Genomic DNA, 22037 nt, shown 5'->3' with positions numbered 1-22037 from the left:
CTGGGGGGTGATTTCTCGCTTTCTGTCTCTCTGTCTCTGTCTGTCTGGCGAGTGCATGCGCCCTATAGCGAAAACCTCTCCAAAAAAAATAAATAAATAAAAGGCAAAACCCACTCTTTTTTTCTTTTTTTTTTTTGGAGAGGTTTTTGCTATAGGGCGTGTGTGCTCGTCAGACAGACAGACAGAGACAGAAAGCCAGAAATCACCCCCTGGGAGGATGGCCATGCCGCAATCCCTTCTCCATTCTCCTCTCGGGATCTTGGGCACACATGCACACATGCTTAGCGTGATTTTAAGCCACTGGGTCTGGGGTTTGAACTGTGGTCGACTACATGGGAGTCCAGTGACACAGCCATTATGCTAGCTGCTGGTCCAAAAACCCACTCTTTTATAGAGATTTTTTAGTGCTTCACTCTCCTGCCCCAGGAGCATGGAAAGAATGCCTTTTCACCCTGAAAGCACCTTGTTATGAGTCAACTTATGTTCTCCCAAAAGATATATTGAAATCCTAATCACTGTACCTCAGAATGTAGAAAAATGGAATTAAAGTATGACTTACTTTAGTGTAAAAAAAATATATTTTTTTTGGAGAGGTTTTCGCTATAGGGTGCGTGCGCTCGCCAGACAGACAGAGACAGAGAGACAGAAAGTGAGAAATCACCCCCCAGGGGGGATAGTCACGCCGCAATCCCTTCTCCTCCATTCTCCTCTCGGGATCTTGGGCACGCACGCACACGCGCCCGGCGTGAGTTTTAAGCCACCGGGTCCGGGACATGAACCGCGGTCGACTACATGGGAGTCCAGCGACATAGCCATTACGCTAACTGCTGGTTCCCATGTAAAAAATATTTTGAGGGCTGGCCTCATAACACAGCCTTTAAGCCCTGTGTATAGAGAGCCAGATCCCACATGTCTGACTGTGGTTCAAATCCTGGCTCTTGTGCCTTGGTAAAACACACCAGGCACGTGTGTATGCATGCCCCAAATCCTGACGAGATGAAGAAAAGGAGGAAGAATAGTTGTGGTGTGACTATGCCACATGCGGGGGGTGGGGGAGGGCGGATTTTATCCCTTTATCTCTCTCTCATGCATGCATATGTGTGCCCTCTAGTAATGAAAAATATCTTGAAATCCATGCATAGTTTTTTCATAATATACATTTTCCATGGACTTTTTGAAGACCCTTTGTATTTGGAAATAGGGTGACTGTGGAAATAGTTAAGATTAAATTATAACCAGAGTAAGATGGACCATCAACCTAACATGACTGGTGTCCTTATAAGAAAAGTAGAGGGAGGACCAGCAGATGGCATAATGGTTACATTGCCAGACTCCCACATAGTCACCTGCAGTTCAAGTCCTGGACTTGGCAGCTTGATACTCATGCCGTGTGCCTGTGTGTACATGCCCAAATCTCAAGAGGGAAATGGAGGAAAAGGGATTGCGATGTGGCCATCCCTTCAGGGGATGTATATGTGTGATATACACCCTGTTGGGGGTGTATATGTGTGATTTCTCACTTTCTGTCTCTCTGGTGAGTGCACACACCCTATAGCAAAAATCTCTCTGTAAAAAAAGGAGAGGAGGCACATAGGAGAAGGTCATGTGATCACAGAGGCAGAGATTGGACTGAAGTGTCTGCAAGCCAAGAAACACGGAAGATCGAAGGCCACTGCCAGAAAAGAGGCAAGGAAGAATTCTTCCCTAGAGCCTTTGGAGAGCAGGGCCTGCAGACACTTTGGTTCCAGATTTCTGTCAAGTGTCTAGCCTCCAGAACTGGGAGACAATGCATTTCTGTTGTTCTAAGCCACTTAATTTGTAGTGCTTTGTTACAGTATCCCTAGGAAATTAATTACTGCCTATTCATAGAAACGTTGGAAAATACACTGAAGGATAACCACCCATAATCCACCAAGCGGGTAACCACTGTTCTAACTTAGAGTGTCTACCCTTGAGTTTTGCCTGCAGCCTCACACCTATGGAGATATTTCTTTCCTCACAAGATGGAGTCCACCCTGTAGGGAATATTGACATTTAAACAGAAGACAGACAAAAAAACAGGTATTGAAAGGAAATGGTTTTGTTTTCTTAGGGTAGATTTTTAGGAATTAGGGCACCTCGGCAGGGCACATTTTCTTGGGGAAACTGCCTGTTGAGACAGAATGGGTGATAATCCATGAGATCCCTATGGAAAAAAGCATAAGAGGGACAACATGAACTCCCTCTTTTTGTTCTGGAATTCTTTTTGTTCGTCCTGGAATCAAACCAAAGTCTGCTGTAATGGTAAGCACAGCACCTAGATCCTCTCCAGGGTTCATTCATGTCACTGAATCCACCCTCATCAGGTCCCGAAGACTGAGGACAAATGCTTCTGTCCCCTCAGAACAACCTGGCCTCTTTTTCTCACCTTGACCTTGCAAAATGTTTCCCAGGATGGGTAGATTTATGCTACTGCCCAGCATCCACTACAGCTTTGTTAATAGCTCTTTTCACAATGTACCAATTAGTGTGTTTTAAATCTCTTCTGAAGTAATGGAAATTTTAAAAATTGTTCCGGAAATTGCAATAAAAATGAAATGGCAGCCTTCCTAATGTGCTGCAGTTTTGATAGAGACACAATTTAAAAGAAAGGTAAGTTTAATGGCACTAATTGGTAGACTTGTGGAGTGGTTTCATTGTGAGAGCTCCCTGCCCCCTTTTAACCATGCACTACACCACTGCATCCATGGTGTTGGCAGTGACCTCATTTGGCACTTATCTTTTGGCAGGCAAGCCAATAGACCCTGACTGAACCAGCGTTGGGAGAGAATTCTTAATATATGCCAAGGACTTAGACGATATATTACATACAGATAATGACCCAGACTCGGGTGGGGTCAGTGGGTATCATGAACTCTAGTCTCCTCTTCATCCATCATATAGTTTTCTATGAGCATTGTGCCTGCTCTTGCAGGAAAATAGGTCTTTTCCCTCCTCCTTCTGCATTCTCTAGATGCCAGCAGGAAAGCAGGTGGAGCTGCTTCTGGACTCAGGAAAGCAGGTGGAGCTGCTTCTGGAATTAACTGCACATGTGCTGAGCATTTGTCTCATTTGGGTCTTACAAGGTGCATGTCTCAGCTAGCTCTTCATGACTTTTCACGCCTAAAGAGAGTGTGTGTGTGGACTAATCCATGCTGTACATTATGGTATTTGCTAAACTGTGTGTGTGTGCACAGTTCATGAGGTTTGACTGTTAGAATAATATTAACCTACCTATTTTGAGTTTTTCATCATCCCTCAATTGTTCTGATACCTGCTGAGGCTAAAGTCCATGTTTACATTTGAGATGGATTTCGGCTTTCCAAGGGCCCATGTGTTTCTTCTGGGCAGGAGCATAGTCATCCCATTACAGACCGAATGAACCCTTGACTGAAATGATTTAAAGTTAGATGGTCTGTATACCAAACACTTTGTACTTCTCAAAGCACAGGCTGGCTCTTCTCTGTAAAGACTGCAATTTTTAGGGGTACAAAACTTCACGTAGCCTTTGTTTTTCTCTTGGAGATGTGCATAATACCTTATTTGCCCTATACAGAAGGAGTTATAGTTCCATGAGGACTGAGTACATAGTAAACCCATTTTTTGTTTATATTTGATAATATAATTGCATCATTTTTACGAAATCAGAATGGAGTTATAGTTTAGGACTCAAATTACCTGCCTGTACCGTTTAAACTGTCCACTCTAATAATCTTAGGTAGCTTTAAGAAAGGTTGAGTAATGTGGCTGCTATATTTCTTAGCTGAGTTCTTGGAAGGAAAAGTGAATTAAATATCACGTATATGATGATTCATTTGGGTATATTTGAAGATCTATTTAAGACTGATTTTGAGAACTAATTTTGGCCAGCCATGTTTATGCAGTGCTATCACAATGCTCTGAGAGGTTGAAGCCACATGGGAAAGTTCCAAGTTTGTGTCTTGAGATCTCTTCTGCACGCTGGATGTGTGCATGAGTGCTTGTGATCCAGGCTGGTTGAGGCTGGGGATGGAACTACAGCATGAAGACCCCATTGGGGGTGTCCCCCTCTGCCTACCTCTCTCATGGAAGAAATAAAAACATATAAACTAACAAAATCTTTCTCAATTTTTGGCTATTCTTTCAGGATTATGTGTGTATGGTATTTTGCATTATCAGCACCAACAAGGTGGAATTGATTGTCCTTTTCATTCTTTCTTTCTTTTTTTTTTTTTTTTGAGAGAGATTTTTGCTGCACCGTGCATGCACTCACCGGAGAGACAGAAAGGCAGAAAGTGAGAAATCACCCACCAGGGGGATGGCCACACCACAATCCCTTCTCCATTCTCCTCTTGGGATTTTGGGCATGCACGCACACATGCCCAGCATGAATTTAAGCCATTGGGTCTGGGACTTGAACAGCAGTGGACCACGTGGGAGTCCAGTGATGCAACCATTACATCTTCTGCTGGTCCCAGTTGTCCTTTTAATTCTAATTTGGAGATAAATCATTCCACAACTGCAGTCTGGATTTTAGACTCCAGCCCTACAAGCAACACTATTTTTCCTGGGAGAATTAGGAACCTCAGAGAATGCTTTGAGACACTGATCACATATTGAACATCAGATTTTGGAGATAGGAAAAGCTATTTCACTTTCAGTGCCTGGCCTCAAGCATCTTAGTAACCCCAGGAGGAAGGCATCAGACAGTGCGTAGGCGGCACTTCCAGCCTCTTATGTACCGGATGCCTAATGAATATATTGGGAAGGATGGTAACTCGCTCACTGGGACAGCTTTTCCAGGGCATGATGGCTCTAGGTGGTGGGCACAATGTGTAAGTGAAATGTTCTTGCTCCTCTTCCATAACCTTTCAGTTTGCAAAGCATTGTGAGTACCCTGGTTCTCCAGGTCTTCTCAACTTTTAGGAGCTATAAGTTCCCCTGCCTGGCATAGCTGGTGCTAGCCCATCCTACTTTATTTGTGTGCAATGTGTTTACCAAGGCAGGCAGAGTCGCAGCTGAAGCAAGCTCAGGAAAGTCTCCCCACAGTAACTTCTTGCGCCTGTTTGCTCTGGAAATCAGGTGCAACTTGAGATGAGAAAAGATCCACACTCAGTTATAGAGAGGGGAAGACATTCAGTGTGTTGGGATTGGGTTCACGGGCTTCTTTCCTAAGAGTTTGTATTCCTTCTGTATGGTTATCAGATACATTTGCTCCTTTAAATAGCCGTGATTCTGGGGTGGAATCGAGACTCTCTGTTTAGTGTTAGAGTGTGATAATAATAATAACTGATGTGAACTGAGCCATTGGTAAGTATATTTCCAGCCTCAGTTTACAGAGAAGGAAAGTGAGGCTCAGAGTCTGTTCATAGATCATAGCTCAGAGGAGGTCAAGTGGGTCTAAATGTTGTCTTGGGGGTGAAGAATGTCTCTGTTTCAAGGTCAGACTGAACTCCAATTTGCACTTAATATTGGGAAAGGAGGTAGTCTATAAATAGATATGGTTCCGTCTAGATTTGATTCCAAACCTAATGGTGTGTGTAATTACATGATTGCTACTATTAGCATATAGCACTGTTTGCTGAGATGCCAAAGTTTGTGTTTCATGCAGGAAACTAGGCTAACAACCACAGTTTAACACAGTAATGCTGGTAATTAGCAAAGCTCTCACTTAACTAAATGGGCCATTTGCCTTGAAACCAGTGTGTAAATGGAAGTACAGTAATCTATCTATCATCCCAATCACCTCTGTTGTCAGTTTAGCCACTGGCTGTAGTTATTTCTTTATCTATCCAAACAACTCAAATAAACTGTACACAGGAAGCTTTAATAGAAGGGAGAAAGGCTGAAGTACTGATGGGAATTGTGGCTGGGCGACTCCAATCTCCATCCAGGATTCATTAGGCACCTATTTTTAAAAGGAATTATTAATTTAATTTATTATTATTATTATTTTATTTGACTGGAGAGAGACAGAGAGAGAGGGAAAGAAAAAGCAAGCCACCAGGTCTGGTACTCGAACTGTGGTTGGCTATGTGGGAGTCCAGTTCCTTAACCACCATGCCATCTGCCAACCCCTATTAGGCACTTATTGTTGAGCAAGGATGAGCCTCTGGGTCTAATTGTCATAACAGGCTGTAACCTGTTTCTTTCTCCCTTTCAATACAGATGTGGTGTCTGATTGGTCTCCTGTGCATGAAGCAGCAATCCAGGGACGTCTGCTCTCTCTGAGGAAGCTCGTCAGCCAGGTTGCTTTTTGAAAAATATGATAAATCTTAAGCACATCCCATTGATTTGCCACACTGTGGGAAAACAGTCAAAGGCTGGTATTAAGATACGGGCCCAGCCTGGTGGCGCAGTCCGTAGCATACTGAACTGAGGTGCTGGAAGTCTCATGGCCGACCATGGGTTTGGATTCCTGGGCTTGGCTTGAAAACATGCTGTGTGTGCACGTGCACTGTGTGTGTGTGTGTGTGTGTGTGTGTGTGTGTGTGTGTGCCCAAAGTGTTGATGAGCTGGAGGACCAGGGAAGGGGGATCATAGTGTGATGAGGCCCTATAGAGGGTGTTTTTCTCTCTCTCTCCCTCACTCTCACTTTCATGCTCATAAACACACACATTCTATTATGAATAAAATAAATAAACTTTTACCTGTTGAAATATCCATTTTGTAAGCCAAATAATAATGTGGTTGAATATATAAAAGAAAATGAAATAAAAAAGGAAAAAAAAAAGGAAAAAAAGATATATAAATGTCCTCTTCAAGGGACCAGCAGTTAGTGTAATGGCTATGTTGCTGGACTCCCACATAGTCGACCGCAGTTTGAGTCCCGGACCTGGTGGCTTAAACTCACACCAGGCGCGTGTGCGTGTGTGCCCAAGATTCCGAGAGGAGAATGGAGGATAAGGGATTGCGGTGTGGCCATCCCCCCTGGGGGCGATTTCTCACTTTCTGTCTCTCTGTCTCTGTCTGTCTGTCTGTCTGGCGAGCGCACGCGCCCTATTGCAAAGTCCTCTCCAAAAAAAGAAAAAAAAATGTCCTCTTCAGCAAAGTGAGTTCACTCTCATTTTATCTAACTGTTTACTTCTTTGGAGGTTTCCATAATATCAGAGTTTAGTATAATTCCAGGCAATAGTAGGTACTACACTATCTGTTGAGTGAGTAACTGGCAAATTAGCACATTCAAATTGTCTTTGCCTTATTTGGTACACTGTGTTCTTGAAAATTATCCTGCAATGGAAAGGCTCGGCCACTGTGGCACAGTGATAATGCAAGCACCCTGCAAGAGTGGAAGCCATCTGGTGACCACAGGGTCAGATCCTGGTGTTGGTCTGAAAACCTGCTGGGTGCAACTGAACACCCAGGATTCTGAGGAGCTGGAGGGCTTGGGAAAGGGGATCAAGGTGTGAGAAAAACTTGTTAAAGGTGTTTTTCTGTTTCTCTCTTGCACTTGCATGCATGTGCATGTGTACTCATGCACTATCATTAAAAGAAAAAAGAGGCTAGCCCTGTGGCCTGGGGGTTAAGGGGTCCAGATCCCATATGGCTCACTGTGCCATTGAATCTTGGCCCCAGCACCTTGAAAAACACTCTGGGGGTGCGTGTACATGTGTGTGTCTGTGCACATGTGCACATGCCCCAAATTCCAGAGACAAAGGGATTGTCGCGTGATCACGCTTCATGGTGGAGTGGTGCTTTCTCCCTCTCCTCCTTCTCAGTCTTTGTGTCTATCTGGTGAGTACGTGTGTCCTCTGGCAAAAAAAAAAAAAAAAAAAAAAAGGAAGAAAACTATTATGTAAAACAGTGATTCTCAACTAGGGCAATTTCACTCTTCAGGGGACATTTGATAATGTTTGGAGCCACTTTTGGTTGTCACACTAGGGTGCTGGTGGTGATAATGGCATCTAGTGGGCGGAGACCAAGGATGTTGCTAAATATCACAGAGTGCACAGGTGCACAGGACAGCCTCCACATAAAAAATTACCCAGCCCAAAATGTCAGTAGCGCTGGGTTGAAAACCCCTGATGTAAAATAGATGCTTGAAAATGTCATTTTTAAATATATAGTTTATAATTTCAAAGACATTTCAGTTCCATTAAATCCTCAGTTGACAGTGGCTCTGAATGGTTTGATTTTAGTTTCTCAGCTCCTCAGATGTAATTTCAAGTACACATTGATTTTTGAGTTCTGATGGTTTCAAATTCTTGGGAAAACCTGAGCAAAGGCACTTTTAAGAAAGCACTTTAAGTAATCATTCAAAATGATCATAAAGTTTTTGTTAAAAAAGTTCTGTTCTTTGAAAAGACACCAAGTTAAGTGCTGTCAGCCTTTCCTCTACCAATGGAACCCTTAGGCAGTCTGGAAAAGTCTATGGATCCCTTCTCAGCGTAATGTGGTAAATGTGTGCAATACAAATAGAAGAAACCTATCAAAACATTAAAACAAATGTGTGACATCGTATACGGGCTCTTTTTTTTTTTTGAGAGATTTTCACTGTAGGGCGCGTGCGCTCGCCAGACAGACAGACAGAGACAGAGAGACAGAAAGCGAGAAATCACCCCCCAGGGGGGATGGTCACACCGCAGTCCCTTCTCCTCCATTCTCCTCTCAGGATCTTGGGCACGCACGCACATGCGCCCGGCGTGAGTTTAAGCCACCGGGTCCAGGACTCGAACCACGGTCGACTATGTGGGAGTCCAGCGACATAGCCATTACGCTAACTGCTGGTCCCCGTATATGGGCTCTTTAAATGAATTCATTAGAAAAGAAGATCTAATGGTGATTTTAATAATAACTACAATTTCTAACGAGGATCAGCATGTGCTTCAAGATATTTTAGATATCTGCAGCCATCGTAATGCAATAACAGCATCTGTGCTCGCTATCGGAGATAGTCCTGCATACTGCTGTTAGTGAGTGGTATGTTGTCTACATTCATAATTGAAGGATATGCTAAAATTCAGGTAGAGGTTAGTGAAAATAAGTGAGTATGTTTACAAAATTCTCATTTCATGAACGAGTCTACATTAAGAAACCCTCCTAAAACAAAGCAGTTGCCAGAGAACAACACATCATACTACCCTAAGCAACTGTCGTGTGTCATCTGTTGGTTGCGGCAGCCTATTACAAATAGAGCCATAGGTTATAACACATCGACTCTAGTGAAAAGAAGTTAGGCTGCTTCTCAGGTGAAACATTGACCCTGTTATATTGCATGTATGTTTATTTATATTCAATATTCTTGTGATTACTGAACGTCAGCCAGAACCATGTCTTTATCTAAAGCTCTGTCATATTATGTGAGTTACCTTCTTGGAACCTCAGTTTCTGCCTTCATCAAGTGAGTGTTCTAATACCTACCTCTACTCCAAAACTCAGTAGCATAATACAGTAAACACTATTTCTTAACTGATGTTCAGGTCAACTGATTTAGGCTGGGCTTGGCTAGACTTGCTCCAAGCTGTGGGTTGGGTTCAGCTCTGCTGCACTTGTCTCCTGCCATTGTTCATGGACCACTGGCTACTTGAGGAATTTTCTTCTCATGGCAAATGACTGGAGCATAGCAAGGCAAGCCCAACCATGCAAGACTACTTCAAATTTTTGCTTACATCATATCCTTTAATATCCATTGGTCAAAGCAAATCCCATGACCAAGACTAACATAAAAGTCAAGGACGTATATTTTGTCAACTATGAGGTCATGGAAAGGGTCTGTTATACTGCTACAGGAGAGTAAACAGTCTAGTATGTTAACTTATAGGGATTCAAGAAAATTAACTGAGATATCACATGTAAATTACCTAGTCCAGTTACTAACATCACAAATGGTATTTATTTTCTTATTACAATCTACATAGCACTTTGCGTAATAAAAGAATACTGAAAAACACTATTGCTAAACTAAACAAACATATTTTAGTGAAGCAAATGGAACAAAACATTAAAATGGCTATAAAGCAAAGTAAAGGAAGAGAAAATATAAGAAACCATTCCCATCAGTTCCAAGAAGGGAGAAACTGAATCTGTAACTAATTGTTATGTATCATGGCTTTACCTGAAAATAATCCAATGTGGTTTTTAAAAAAGAACAATGCTTGGGGCCGCTGGCTGGCCCCATTAGTATTTTTTTAAGCTTATTTATTTCTTCCCAGAGAAGGAGAGAGAGTGGAGAGATACAACACCCCAATAGGGTCTCGACACCATAATCCACCCCTAGCCTTCAGCAAGTCCCAGATCATGGGCAAGCACCTGCCTAATATACTCAGGGAAGTCTCTGGACTTGAACTGGGAAGGAACCTCATGTGGAATTGCCTCATAGAATATTGGGTTTTACTATTTTTACTCTTGTACCACTGTCTGACCCCTGCATTTTTTTTTCTGCATTGGAACTTTTTAAAGTTCCTGTAGAACTACCATGTTTAAGGGCAAGAAAAAGCCATTTTGATAGTCATAGGAGAGAGGCATTGGACATGAAAGGAAGAGTATGAGAAAAGGAATAGAAAGAATAATGAGTTTCATTTCATGAAAATAAAGAACGTGTTCATCGGACCAGCAGTTGGTATAATGGCTGTGTCACTGGACTCCCATGTAGTCGACCGCAGTTCGAGTCCTGGATCTGGTGGCTTAAACTCATGCTGGGCACGTGTATGTGCGTGGCCAAGATCCCAAGAGAAGAATGGAAGAGAAGGGATTGTGGCGTGGCCATCTCCCGGGGGGAGGGGGGATATCTTGCTTTCTGTCTCTGCCTCTCTCTATCTATGGAGGATCCCCCAATGCTTTGGTCTTGTATTAGTTATCTCTTGCTGTGCAACAAATTATCCCCAAATTTAGCAGCTTAAAGCAACATACATGGATTAGTTCACAGTATCTGTCAGTCGGAACCTATAGGTAGTTCACTGGGTCAGGGACTCTTGTGAGTCTGCAATGAAGTGGGCCAGAACTCTACTCCTCTTAAGGCTTGACTAAGAGAAAGGAATGCCAGGCTCACTTATGTGGCTGGTCCAAGATTCTCTTCTCCCTGGGTTGTTGAACTGAGGGCCTCGGTTTCTGTTCAGCTGCTGGTTGCAGGCCACCCTCAATTTCTTGTCATGGATCTCATCAGAATAAGTAAGCCAATTAGTGAGAGGGCAAGAAAGAGAGAGAGCAAGGTGAAAGACCTTTTATGATGTAATCATGAAAATGACTGCCTCACTCATGTACGTATTGTCTTCATTGGAAAGAAATCTCTAGGTCTAGCCTTCATTCAAGGGGAGGGGATTATACAGGACTGTGAATAACAGGATACTGGAATCACTGGGAGGCTCACAGGTCAGAGACTTGTAAGCATGGCAAGTTGAAGTTCACTTTATTCTTTTAAACTCTTATCATTCTCCATTGCATACTTGTCACTGCCAGTAAGTACTTGGTAAAGCTCTCTTTTAGAGTGGGCAGACTGGGCTGGGGGGGTCTGGAGGGCATCTTATTTAATTTTTTGGTTGGGGAACTGTATGGTTGGTTGGGGGAACTGTATGGTTCTGGAAGTGATGCAGACCCATGGTCATTATACTGGTCACTCCCTGCTAGCGTTGTCTTGCTGACCAGTTCTATACCTTTGCTTTCATTTTTATTTTAAGTTTATTTTTCTTCCATGAGTGATAGAGGAGTGAGAGACAGAAAGACAGGCACCCTCAACAGGGCTTCACACCACCCCTAGTCTTAGCTGGCCTGATTCATGGGTGCACCTAGTGTGTTCAGGGAGGTCTCGGGTTGCAAACTCAGCACCTTTCCCATGTGGGTTCACTTGTATTACCACTGCATCCCCATCTGGCCCCAGTTCTGCACCTGTTCTTATTAACCATTCTTCTTGTGATTGGTTTTGGCCCAGTTCCATACCTAGGTCTGTTCTTTTAACCACTTGTGTCTGATGCCCTCACATAATTTCTGCATCATGTGACAATCACATCCCTCTTGTTGCATTGACAAAACTACTTTTTAAAAGTATGATGACTTTGTGAGAAAGTATGGTATTTTCTCCTGTCAACTGGACATTTAAGTCAGGTGTGAATAGTAAAGTGAGAAATTACATATTCTTTCCTTTGATCAAGACCACAGTTGGCAAATCCGTTCTCTATAAAGAGCTAGATAGTAAATATTTCAGGCTTTGCAGACCACACAGTCTCTGTGGCAGCTCCTCTACTCTGCTGTTGCAGCACAAAAGCTAGCATAGAAAAATATGTAAATGAACGGGCATGGCTGTATTCTGATAAAACTTAGTTTATGAATGCTAAAATTTGAATTTTACATAATTTTCATGTGTCACAAAACATACTTCTTGTGATTTCTTTTCATCCATTTAAAACGTACAGACCAATCTTAGCTACCGTACTGTACAAAAACACATTGTGGGCTGGATTTGGCTCATGGGCTGTCCTTTGCTGATTTCTTTGTCAAAAGTAGGGCAGAGCTAGGAAGGCCAAGAAAAAATTCTAAATGTCAGGGAAAGGAGGTTTATTTTCTTTTGAGAAAAAAATTGGGATGTAACTGATATTTTTGTTATGTACATGATCAAATCCTGTGTATTACTAAATACTTATATTTAATGAACAGTTTTTATTAGTTGATAAGCACATTTTAATTTCCTAAAGTTATAAAATGTATTTATTAAACTTCCTGAAAGGTGTTTATACTATACAGTATACTATATAGTATATTTCTATATTCCCTTGCAGTTTCACAATTTTCTTGTGATTGTCCCACAAGAAAGAGCCGCAAGTTACTATGATAAAATTTGACAATTACTTGTTAAATTTAGCGATTTGATCCAGGCTAGCTTTTTCTTTCCTTACTTGTTTCTTCTGTGAGAAAGACAGAGAGAGAGAGAGGTACATCTAACATGGTCTTCACACCAAAATCCACCCCCAACCTGAGCCAGCCAAGATCGACAGGCATGCCCATGGGCCTAATGTGTTCAGGGAGTCTCTGGTCATGAATGCCGGACTTTCCCATATGACCTTAGCATTGTGGATGGTTGTTACTGCTGTGCCACCATGGCTGGCCTGGTCTAGGCTCACTTGAAAATTTTTTATATTGAGAAATACTGTAAACAATTGTAGAAGAACTTAAACATATATATATACAATTTCCTTAATAACCCAGATGATAACCTTGCCATGTGACTGCCCCCCAGGTCAAGGAATGGAAGAATATTACTTTGCTGACTATTCCAAGGCATCCTCCCACCCACTCTCATTGTGCTTTTCTTTTTTCTTTTCTTTTCTTCTCTCTTTTCTTTTTTCTTTCTTTCTCTTTAAGACAGGATCTTGCAGTGTTGCAATTCCCCTGTCTCAGCCTCCTGAGTAGACAGACTATAGACATGCCACCATGTCCAGCTTTTAGGTTGGTCTGGGAATTGCACCAGCACATCCCATGTGGGCTCTGCCTACTGAATAGCAGCATCTTCCAGTGCCTACGATCACAGCTGGGCCTTGCTGTATTTTGTAAGGCACAATCCTGTGCCTGTTCCATAGAAGTAACTGTTACCAGACATTTTTGACTTTCTTTATGGTTTTATTTTCTGTGATAATCTGAAACAAGATAGATTCATTTTTCCCAGTGCTTTTTGTTTTGCTAAGTGATGTGTAAACTCCAGAGAGAGAGAGAAACAGAGAGAGAGAGAGAGAGAGAGAGGGAGAGAAGAAGTCCCCCCACCTTTGGGGCATAATCACACCACAATCCCTTCTATTCCATTTCTCCATCCTATTGGATTTTGGGTGCATGTTTTTGTGAGCACGCACACACACACTCACACACACACACACACACACACACACACACACACACATCCCTGGTGTGTTTCTCCAACTGCTGGGACTTGAACTGTAGAGTCGGCCATGTGAGTTCTGCCTGCTCCAACCATGAGGCCACAGAACTGGCCCAATTTTGACAAATTTTGACTTTTATATTGAAGTACTCATTCAGTATGCATTAGTTTGAATCTTTTACCCAACATTCTTGCAAACATAATCCTTGCAGTTGTTTGGAGTCATAATTCGTTCAGTGTAATAGTCCACTGAATGGTTATACCACAATTTGTTAATCCAGTTGACTGTTCAGCATTTGTGTTGTTTGCAGCTTTTGGCCACCATGGCCAATTTGGTTGTGAATGCTCTTGCATATGTATGTGTATATTTCTTGAGTGTGTATATACCTACAAGTCAAATTGCTGGGTAGTAGGCACTTGTGTGGTCAAGTGTAATAGACATGCCAAGCTGTTTGGTTGTACCACATTAAACTCCCACCAGCAGTGTGTGACAGCTCCTTTTTTATCATGACTGTCAATACCTTAGTGTACTGTCTAACTTTGAGTTAGGTTAACTTTTTGAAAATTTATTTTATTATTATCATTTTATACATTCAATCTCTATACATCATTTAGATCATAAAGAGAATTTACCCAGCATGAAATGCCCCTGAGCCTTTTAGAATTGTCATTGTACTAGAATTGTGACTGAATACCAACTCCGGGGCACTGTTGTTTGCACTTCTTTCTCTGCCCATTTCTTCTCTTCCAGGGGTGGCGGGTGAACCTCATCACAGCAGATCGTGTGACCCCTCTTCATGAAGCCTGTCTTAGAGGTCATCTCTCTTGTGCAAGATTTTTATTAAAGAATGGAGCTCAGGTAAGTACAGTTCAAATGACATCTTGGAAACCAGGAATGAAACATGACTCTTTCTATCCCTCTGAATAATGTCTAGTACTTTGATTAGCCTAATCTGAAATATGAAGAGGGAAGTTTTTCAGGAGTATTATGTCCATTAAACTTTTTTGCTTTAGTGATGGATGAAATACTGAATTTTTAGCTAGAAAGTCATGCTTAGAGTCTATAATTTACTTTATCAAACACTGCTGATCACTAACTGTTAGACTTCTGCCATCATTTGCTATGGCTAGAAGGTAGTGAACATACCACAGAAAGCACGTATCATTGGGCTGGGAAGTGGGGGGTGTCTGGGGAGAAAGAAAATCTCTGGGTGGCTCTTGCTGCTAGCAAGCAGACTGTACTTGTTCACCTGGTAGCAGGATTCCAAGAGCAGGAAAAGAGGGCAAGCTCCCTGCTTGCATCACACTTGCTACTGTCCCATTGGCCCAGGCAAGTCACATGGGCAAGGCCACATTCAAGGACTGGAAAACCAGTTTTTGTCTTGTGATAGGAGAAGTTGCAAAGCCACATTGCAAAGGGATCTGCATACTGGGGTAGAGAGCATCTGTGGACATTTTGGTAAAGTACTATGATGTAGAAAGTATTTACACTAAGCGGGTGTTGGGAACACACAGAAAGGTTCCTAACCCATCTATTTCTGTTGGGGAGAGAGAGAGAGAGAGTCTAAAGAGGCATTTTCTCCATGAAATGATATCCAAGTTGAAACCTAAAGCACCTGTTGGAGTTAGCTAAATGGAGGTTTGGGGGGAATTATGAGTTCCCTGGATACAGAAAATAGGAAGGCTTGGAAGTGAAAGTGAACAAATTTTTGTGACTTCTAGGTGATCTTAATGGCAGGAGAGTAGAGTGAGTGAGAGGGTTCAGAACACAAACAGCCTCGTTATCCATGGCAAGGAAATGAACTTTGGGCTAAGGATTAGTAAAGAGGCAGAAATGAGTGCATCTTTGGATTTTTATTTGGGATAAGGAAACTTTTTCAAAACTTGGAAGCAGAGCCAGGGCTAAGGTGAGGCAAAGGAGGCTTCCAGGGTATAAATATTTTTTTTCTTAAGTTTTATTTTCCTTTCCTTCTTTTTTTCATATTAGTTTCTACATTTAATGACTGTACATCTTTATAGCATACAAAATTAATTGTCCCATCATGAATAAGCTGCATATTAATCCATTCAAAGATATTATCATACACATTATCATCAATAGATAATTTTCCATTTTTGTGTCTGTTAAACATTTTGCTTCTTTCCCCTTGATTCCTTCCCTCCCTTCTGCTTTTCCGTCCATTGCCCACCCTCCTTCCATACTGTGTCTTGTATCCACAGTTGCTTTCCATGCTTTTATACCTTCTAATCTTTCAGTTTCTGCCGTAGAGTTCAAACATTCGGTATATATTAAGTAGGGGCATGCAATGCCTCTTTTTCATCGTCTGGCTTTTGTGTGACCTTGAGAATGAGTATCTCTTTAGCTTCTGCACCCTGGGCATCTTTTGTGTCTCACTCTAGTCCTGACCTTCCTAGGAAGTAGAGTGTATGAATGAGTATATTGTCTTAACAGTATCTGTGCTTAACAGATTCACTAAATAATTACTTAACAATATAGATAAATGTGTCTGCATTTGGCTTTCCTACTTACTATTCAGTGATAGCTCAAACACAATGGAGTTAGAAGTTAACTTTTAAATTTCTGTCTGCTTTCCAACACTAGAAAAGATGGCTTCCAAGATTATAGTTGTATGGCCGTATAGGACATTAACCAGTTTTGTATCTATAAGCAAGTGTATTTCAGCAGTCTATTGTCCAATTATTAATTGCCTGTTGAGCTAACCTTACCATCTTACTGGTTCCCTTATTATTAGGTTAAATAAAATTTTTGGCATGTATTAACTCTATTTGTATAAAAGTCATGATTTTAAAAGTTTTAAGAATGATTCTTTAACAATTTTAGGTTACTCTGGCTGCTGTCAGGAAACTGGGTTGGTATAGGATGGGTCTAGGATGAAAGTTTAAGGAGATTTGTTTGTAAGCTATTGAAATTATCCTAGTCAGTTTCAGAGTTCATATTCTTGGGGAGGGCATGGAGGAGACAGAACATTCAGTAACATTCTTGGTGCCTTACACACACTTGATAGCTCATTCAGTTTTTTTACAATCACATTGTAGAACTTGGTATTTCCCCCCTGTTTTATAGTTGTGAAATTTAAGGCTCAGAGAAGTTAAATAACATCTTAAAAGTGATGGAGTCTTTTTGAACCCAGGGCAACCCATTACCTGTTTTTATCCTGGAGCTTTTCATTCTAGGTGAACGCCATGACTTCTTACTGGCACACACCCTTGTTTAACGCTTGTGCCAGTGGCAAACTGGATTGTGTGAATTTGCTTCTGCGGTATGGAGCCAGCCCCAACCCTGAGAATGATCTGGCATCCCCCATCCATGAAGCTGCTAGAAGAGGTAAATATGTTGAGAATTTAAGTTTTCTACCCATTCCTCTGAGGGCCACCTTACTGTTGAAAGAAAGAGGGAAGAAGAGGTATATTTTAGAGTAGTGGATCTCAGTGGGATGCTGGGACCAAAAGCCCCAGCTTTCCCTGCCTGTAAATGATTCTTGGGCCCCATTGAGTCAAAAGCTGTGTGGGTAGAGCCCAGCCATCTGTGTTGTTGTTTAATAAGCCATCCAGGTGATTCTGATGCACAGTGAGTTTGAGAACCTGCATTTAGGCTATTTGCAATGTTTCCCACTGTATTCCTGGAACAGGGCCTGGTACATAGTAGACAATCCATCTGTATGGTTGGACTCATTACCCCATAGAAATCAAGTTATTTTATAAAATAAATGATCTTCAATTTTAGACCTTTAAGGAATATTGTCTCAGGGCCATCTAAGTTTGCCAAGTGAAGCAAACTTGCAATTTTCGAAACTGATTATAAAGTTCGGGGATAATTCTTCTCATAAAACCAGTTTTCCTGATATTCTTAACTCTGGGATCAAAAATAAAATGTGCAAGTTTTGCTTTTCTCTGATGTTTATCATCATCATCATAATGGTCATACCTTGCCTGAGGCTTTCCCAATGGCTTTCACAGAACAGCTTTCCAATTGACAGAATCAACCCATATTATAATTACCTCCCAAAGCATTGATGTTCCCTTATTGAAGGGCATACTAACTCATCATATTCACTGTGTCAAAAAATTAAAATAGTAGTATAAGGGAAACATGAAGTCACGAGGTTTAAAGTTTGACATTTTCGACCAAGGAAGAGCATTTGGCTTTCCCCCAGCTGGCCAGATGGGGCTCTGCTCATGATATAGATCTGGAGCTTCTAAGCCCTGCCTGTGTCCCTGTGGCCTATTTCTCCCAGGCCTACCCTTGGAGAGGTTGTAAGTTTCCTCCTCTGTCCTGTGGCCCACACTGTGCCCTTTTCTTCATCCGGTTCACCTACAGTCTCCTTTCCTCCATAGTTTTCCCCAACTCTTACCTCCATTTCTGTGTGTGGACTATTTGTGAAGCCACAAACCATTGAAAAAGTGGACTGAAAATGGTTAGTGGTTGCTTACCGTGGCTGTTAAACTCAAGTGGAGCTTCACCTGTAGCTGCAGATCACCTCTTACAGGCAACCTGTTAACTGATGGCAGTGTTGAAAAATCATTCCTGATCCTCAGTAAAGGAAATAGAGCCTCTAGATAAGTTCCAGGCAAATTTAAATGTGAGAAATGGGGAAGGTGTTAGCGAAGGGAAGTTGTGCTGAAACTGTTTACTTCTGCTTTGGGCTGCAGGCTACGTGGAGTGCGTTGAGGCCCTCATAAGGCACGGGAGCAACGTTGACCATATCGTTAGTTACCTGGGCTCTGCACTGTATTTGGCTTGCGAAAAACAGGAGATAGCCTGTGCCAAGAAGCTTCTGGAGTCAGGTAAAACAAAAAGTGAAACAAATTAAGGAGTGAAAATGAAAAGTAAATCATATGTGTTTAAAAGAACCTTCTATGAATGAGTGTGGGCAATAAAGTCGGACAAGATCAGGATTAATGCTGACTGTTCCCACACGAATGATTTCACAGAGTTTGGACTTTATTTTTTTCACTTGTAACTGGGGTGATGACAATAGTAGTGATGATGATGATGATACCCCCTCCCAGGGTGGTCCTCAACGGTTATTAGTTTCTCTTCCCTTCCCTGTGACTCCAACGTTCTGGCCAATCATGGTATTAGAGCCTGCAAAGCTGCTGGATTAGGCTGGAGTCTTCCTCTCTGAGACCTTCTTCACCAGTTCTCTTTGATTTGGAACTTGAACTGGCCCCATTTTACATCTCAGTAATGTAAACAGTACATTCTCTTTGAGAAGGTCTATGTACCATCCTTCCTTTTCACCTCCTTGCTTTGTCTAGTCTTCTTAACACCTGGAACACCATTCCATCACCTCTTTAACTATCTGAGTCCTGCTTATTCTTTCTCCCCCCCCCCCCGAAGAATTATTTAATTTTATTTATTCATTCATTTATTTTAATTTGACCAGAGAGAGACATGGGTGGTGGGGAGTGAAAAAGCAAGTCACCAAGTCCAGGGCTTGAACCGTGGTCAGCTATGTGGGACTTTCCAGCACCTTAACCACCACGCCACCTGCTGCCCCCCCCCAGTACTGTTTATTCTTTAAGACTCCAGTGACCTCTAAATTTTTTTTGTAAAGGCAGCGTCTTGCCATGTTACAGTCCTCCTGCCTCGGTCTCCCAGCTGGGACTACAGGTTTGGACGACCACACCTGGCTCTTTTTCAAATAAGTTCTCACTCTATTGCCTGGACTAGCCTTAAGCTTGAGATTCTTCTGCCTCAGACTCCTCCAGTCCCGGGAATTATAGATGTGCATCACCATACCTGGCTGGACCAGGTGTCAGTCTTGGTCTGTACTGGCTATAGTTAGGTTCCGATAGTATGAAACATGCAGGTTTCGTGCACCAGGTTTTTTTCTTGCATCACCTCTATGTAGCGCTCAAAGATGAGTTTTCCACTTCATATGCTCATGCTGTACATTCAGCCACATTATCACTGGCATTTTGTCCACATGATGAAATGTAATGAAATCATCACCTGTTTTCTCAGACTCGCCGTGCTCACTGTGGATCCCCCTTTGTTAGGGAATTTTGAGACTCAATGCTTTGCTGGGTTGGGGGGATGGTTGGACTCTGCTCTTTGGCTGACACTGTCTTGTTCTTGGAATTATTTAGGAGCAAGTGCAAACCAGGGCAAAGGTCTGGATTCTCCTCTTCACGCAGTGGCCAGGGTGTCCAGTGAGGAGCTGGCCCACCTGCTCATGGACTTTGGAGCGGACCCCCAGGCCAAGAATGCTGAGGGCAAACGACCCGTGGATCTGGTGCATCCAGAGAGCCCTCTGGCCCAGCTCTTCTTGCAGAGAGAAGGTGCTTCTCCTTTGCCTGAATCTAAGCCCTAATCCATAGTGACTCCTTCGGGGTCTAGTAGGCAGATATTTACTAAGTTCTGACTTCCAATCATTCTCTGCCATTCCCACAGGTGGGGAAGTGGAGATGCTATAGTATTCATGAGGCACAGTACTGGTTTTGTAGTAAATAACATCCTGCTGTTTGCCATGTTGGAGACAGGCTGTTTGGGGTGATCTACTATTCATCTATGCAGTAGGCCAGTTTTCAAAGAACTAAAATGTTTTAAAATTTTAATCTTAAAGTTATCTGAAATATACTTTAAAATTATGTCTCAGAAGCCTCTTTGGAGATGTGTGCTGTCTCACTGCACTACAGATAGGCCCAACTACCGGGGTTAAAACGCAGCTAATTCAGAATAGAGGGTCTTTATTCACACCGTTTTGAAGACATTTATATGATAAACATTGACGAGTCCATATTTCTCTGTAATAAGAACTGGCATGCCTAACCCGAATGACGGAACTTTGTGGTTGGGTAGTGTGCACAGGCATAGGGTTAATTCCCTGGGCTTTGATGTTGGGGCGGGCTCAGGTGGGGAGCAAAGGCCTCTCAGTTTGGGGAGACTGACGATCGCAATCTTAATTGCCCATAGAGGCAATTGAGCTGCTGGCTTGGTACTTATTCTCTTCCCCAAGTGTGGACTGTGTTAAGTTACAAAGGTTGTGTGACTTTGAAGCAGGCCTCCCCTCCCGAAGGATTCTGATACCAGGTAATCTGGTTATTTTCTCCCCACATGCTGGGAAGTAAGGTGGGCTCTGGGCAGAACTGTAAAGTGGCCCTAGGAAGTCCTTCTTCTTCCTATTCCCACTCTTCCTGGGTTCTGGATGCCAAGCCCCCTGCCTTGTACTCCTGAGCCATGCCCATCGGGTGGGGAAGGCTGACCGCAGGCACTAGGAACAGTCCCAACAGAGACCCCTTTATGCTATGCTATGGGATCGTCAATGGGCAATTCTACCTGCATTTGATTTTTTTTGTTTTGTTTTCACAAAATTCTTTCTATATACACAGGGCCACTTTCTCCATCAGGCATAGACAGTATTAGGGCCCACAGAAATGTATTAGTTTCCTTTAAAATCAGAAGAAAAACTGAACAAAACTGAACCTAGGTTATATTCATCTTTATACCAACACAGTTGTGAAGTATAACATGTAATTTTTTTTTAATTGGGAAAGGGATTCAAAAAGGTAAAAGTACCTCAGGACTCTCTAAAATCATAATGTACTGTGTGTGTATATAGATACACACACACACACACACAAACACACACACACACACACACACACATATATATATATATTCCCCTTCCTTGTTGAGAAATCTTACAGAACGTTGAAATTGCCTGCACTGGCTCCTCCCTTTCACTTGGATTCCTGAAACCATTCCTAGGGGACATACATTGCCTTTAGTTTCTTTAACTCACATTTCGTAAGGTGACAGTGTGGCCAGTGATCCCACTGATCTGTGAAATGTAATTTGCTGCTGCAGAGAATTTTCACTTGTTTTGCCCTACGAGTCACTTCTGGGTTCTGGTGAGGTCGCCTCTCTGTGTGCTGGAACCTCACGGGAAATGGGGCCAGGCAGGCCCAGAGAGCCAGATCTGCAGACACAAACGCAGCAAATTCTGCCTCTGAGTGTCTCTGCCAGTTCATCTGCATCAGTCCCCCTGTTTTTCTTTCTTTCTTTTTTTTTTTGGAGAGATTTTTTCGCTATAGGGCACGTGCGCTCGCTAGACAGACAGAGAGAGACATAGAGACAGAAAGCGAGAAATCACCCCCCAGGGGGAATGGTCATGCCGCAATCCCTTCTCCTCCATTCTCCTCTCGGGATCTTGGGCACACACGCACATGCGCCCGGTGTGAGTTTTAAGCCACCAGGTGCAGGAGGCGAACCGCA

At 42.5% G+C, this 22037-nt stretch overlaps 1 protein-coding gene across 1 annotated transcript in view; it reads left to right on the top strand.

Annotated features, from left to right (window-relative positions):
- ASB9 (ankyrin repeat and SOCS box containing 9) overlaps window positions 1-22037 on the top strand; it is a 29558-nt gene that overhangs the window by 5113 nt on the left and 2408 nt on the right. Inside the window, exons 3-7 of the mRNA XM_006165548.1 lie at window positions 6166-6245; window positions 14547-14654; window positions 16991-17141; window positions 18467-18601; window positions 19910-20101. Of these exons, the coding sequence (XP_006165610.1) occupies window positions 6166-6245; window positions 14547-14654; window positions 16991-17141; window positions 18467-18601; window positions 19910-20101 (666 nt within the window). The remainder of the gene's footprint in view (window positions 1-6165; window positions 6246-14546; window positions 14655-16990; window positions 17142-18466; window positions 18602-19909; window positions 20102-22037) is intronic.

This window comes from Tupaia chinensis, unplaced genomic scaffold (genome assembly GCF_000334495.1).
Source record: "Tupaia chinensis unplaced genomic scaffold, TupChi_1.0 Scaffold143954_1, whole genome shotgun sequence".
Classification (NCBI taxonomy): Eukaryota; Metazoa; Chordata; class Mammalia; order Scandentia; family Tupaiidae; genus Tupaia; species Tupaia belangeri.
This window is presented reverse-complemented; position numbering and strand designations above follow the sequence as displayed.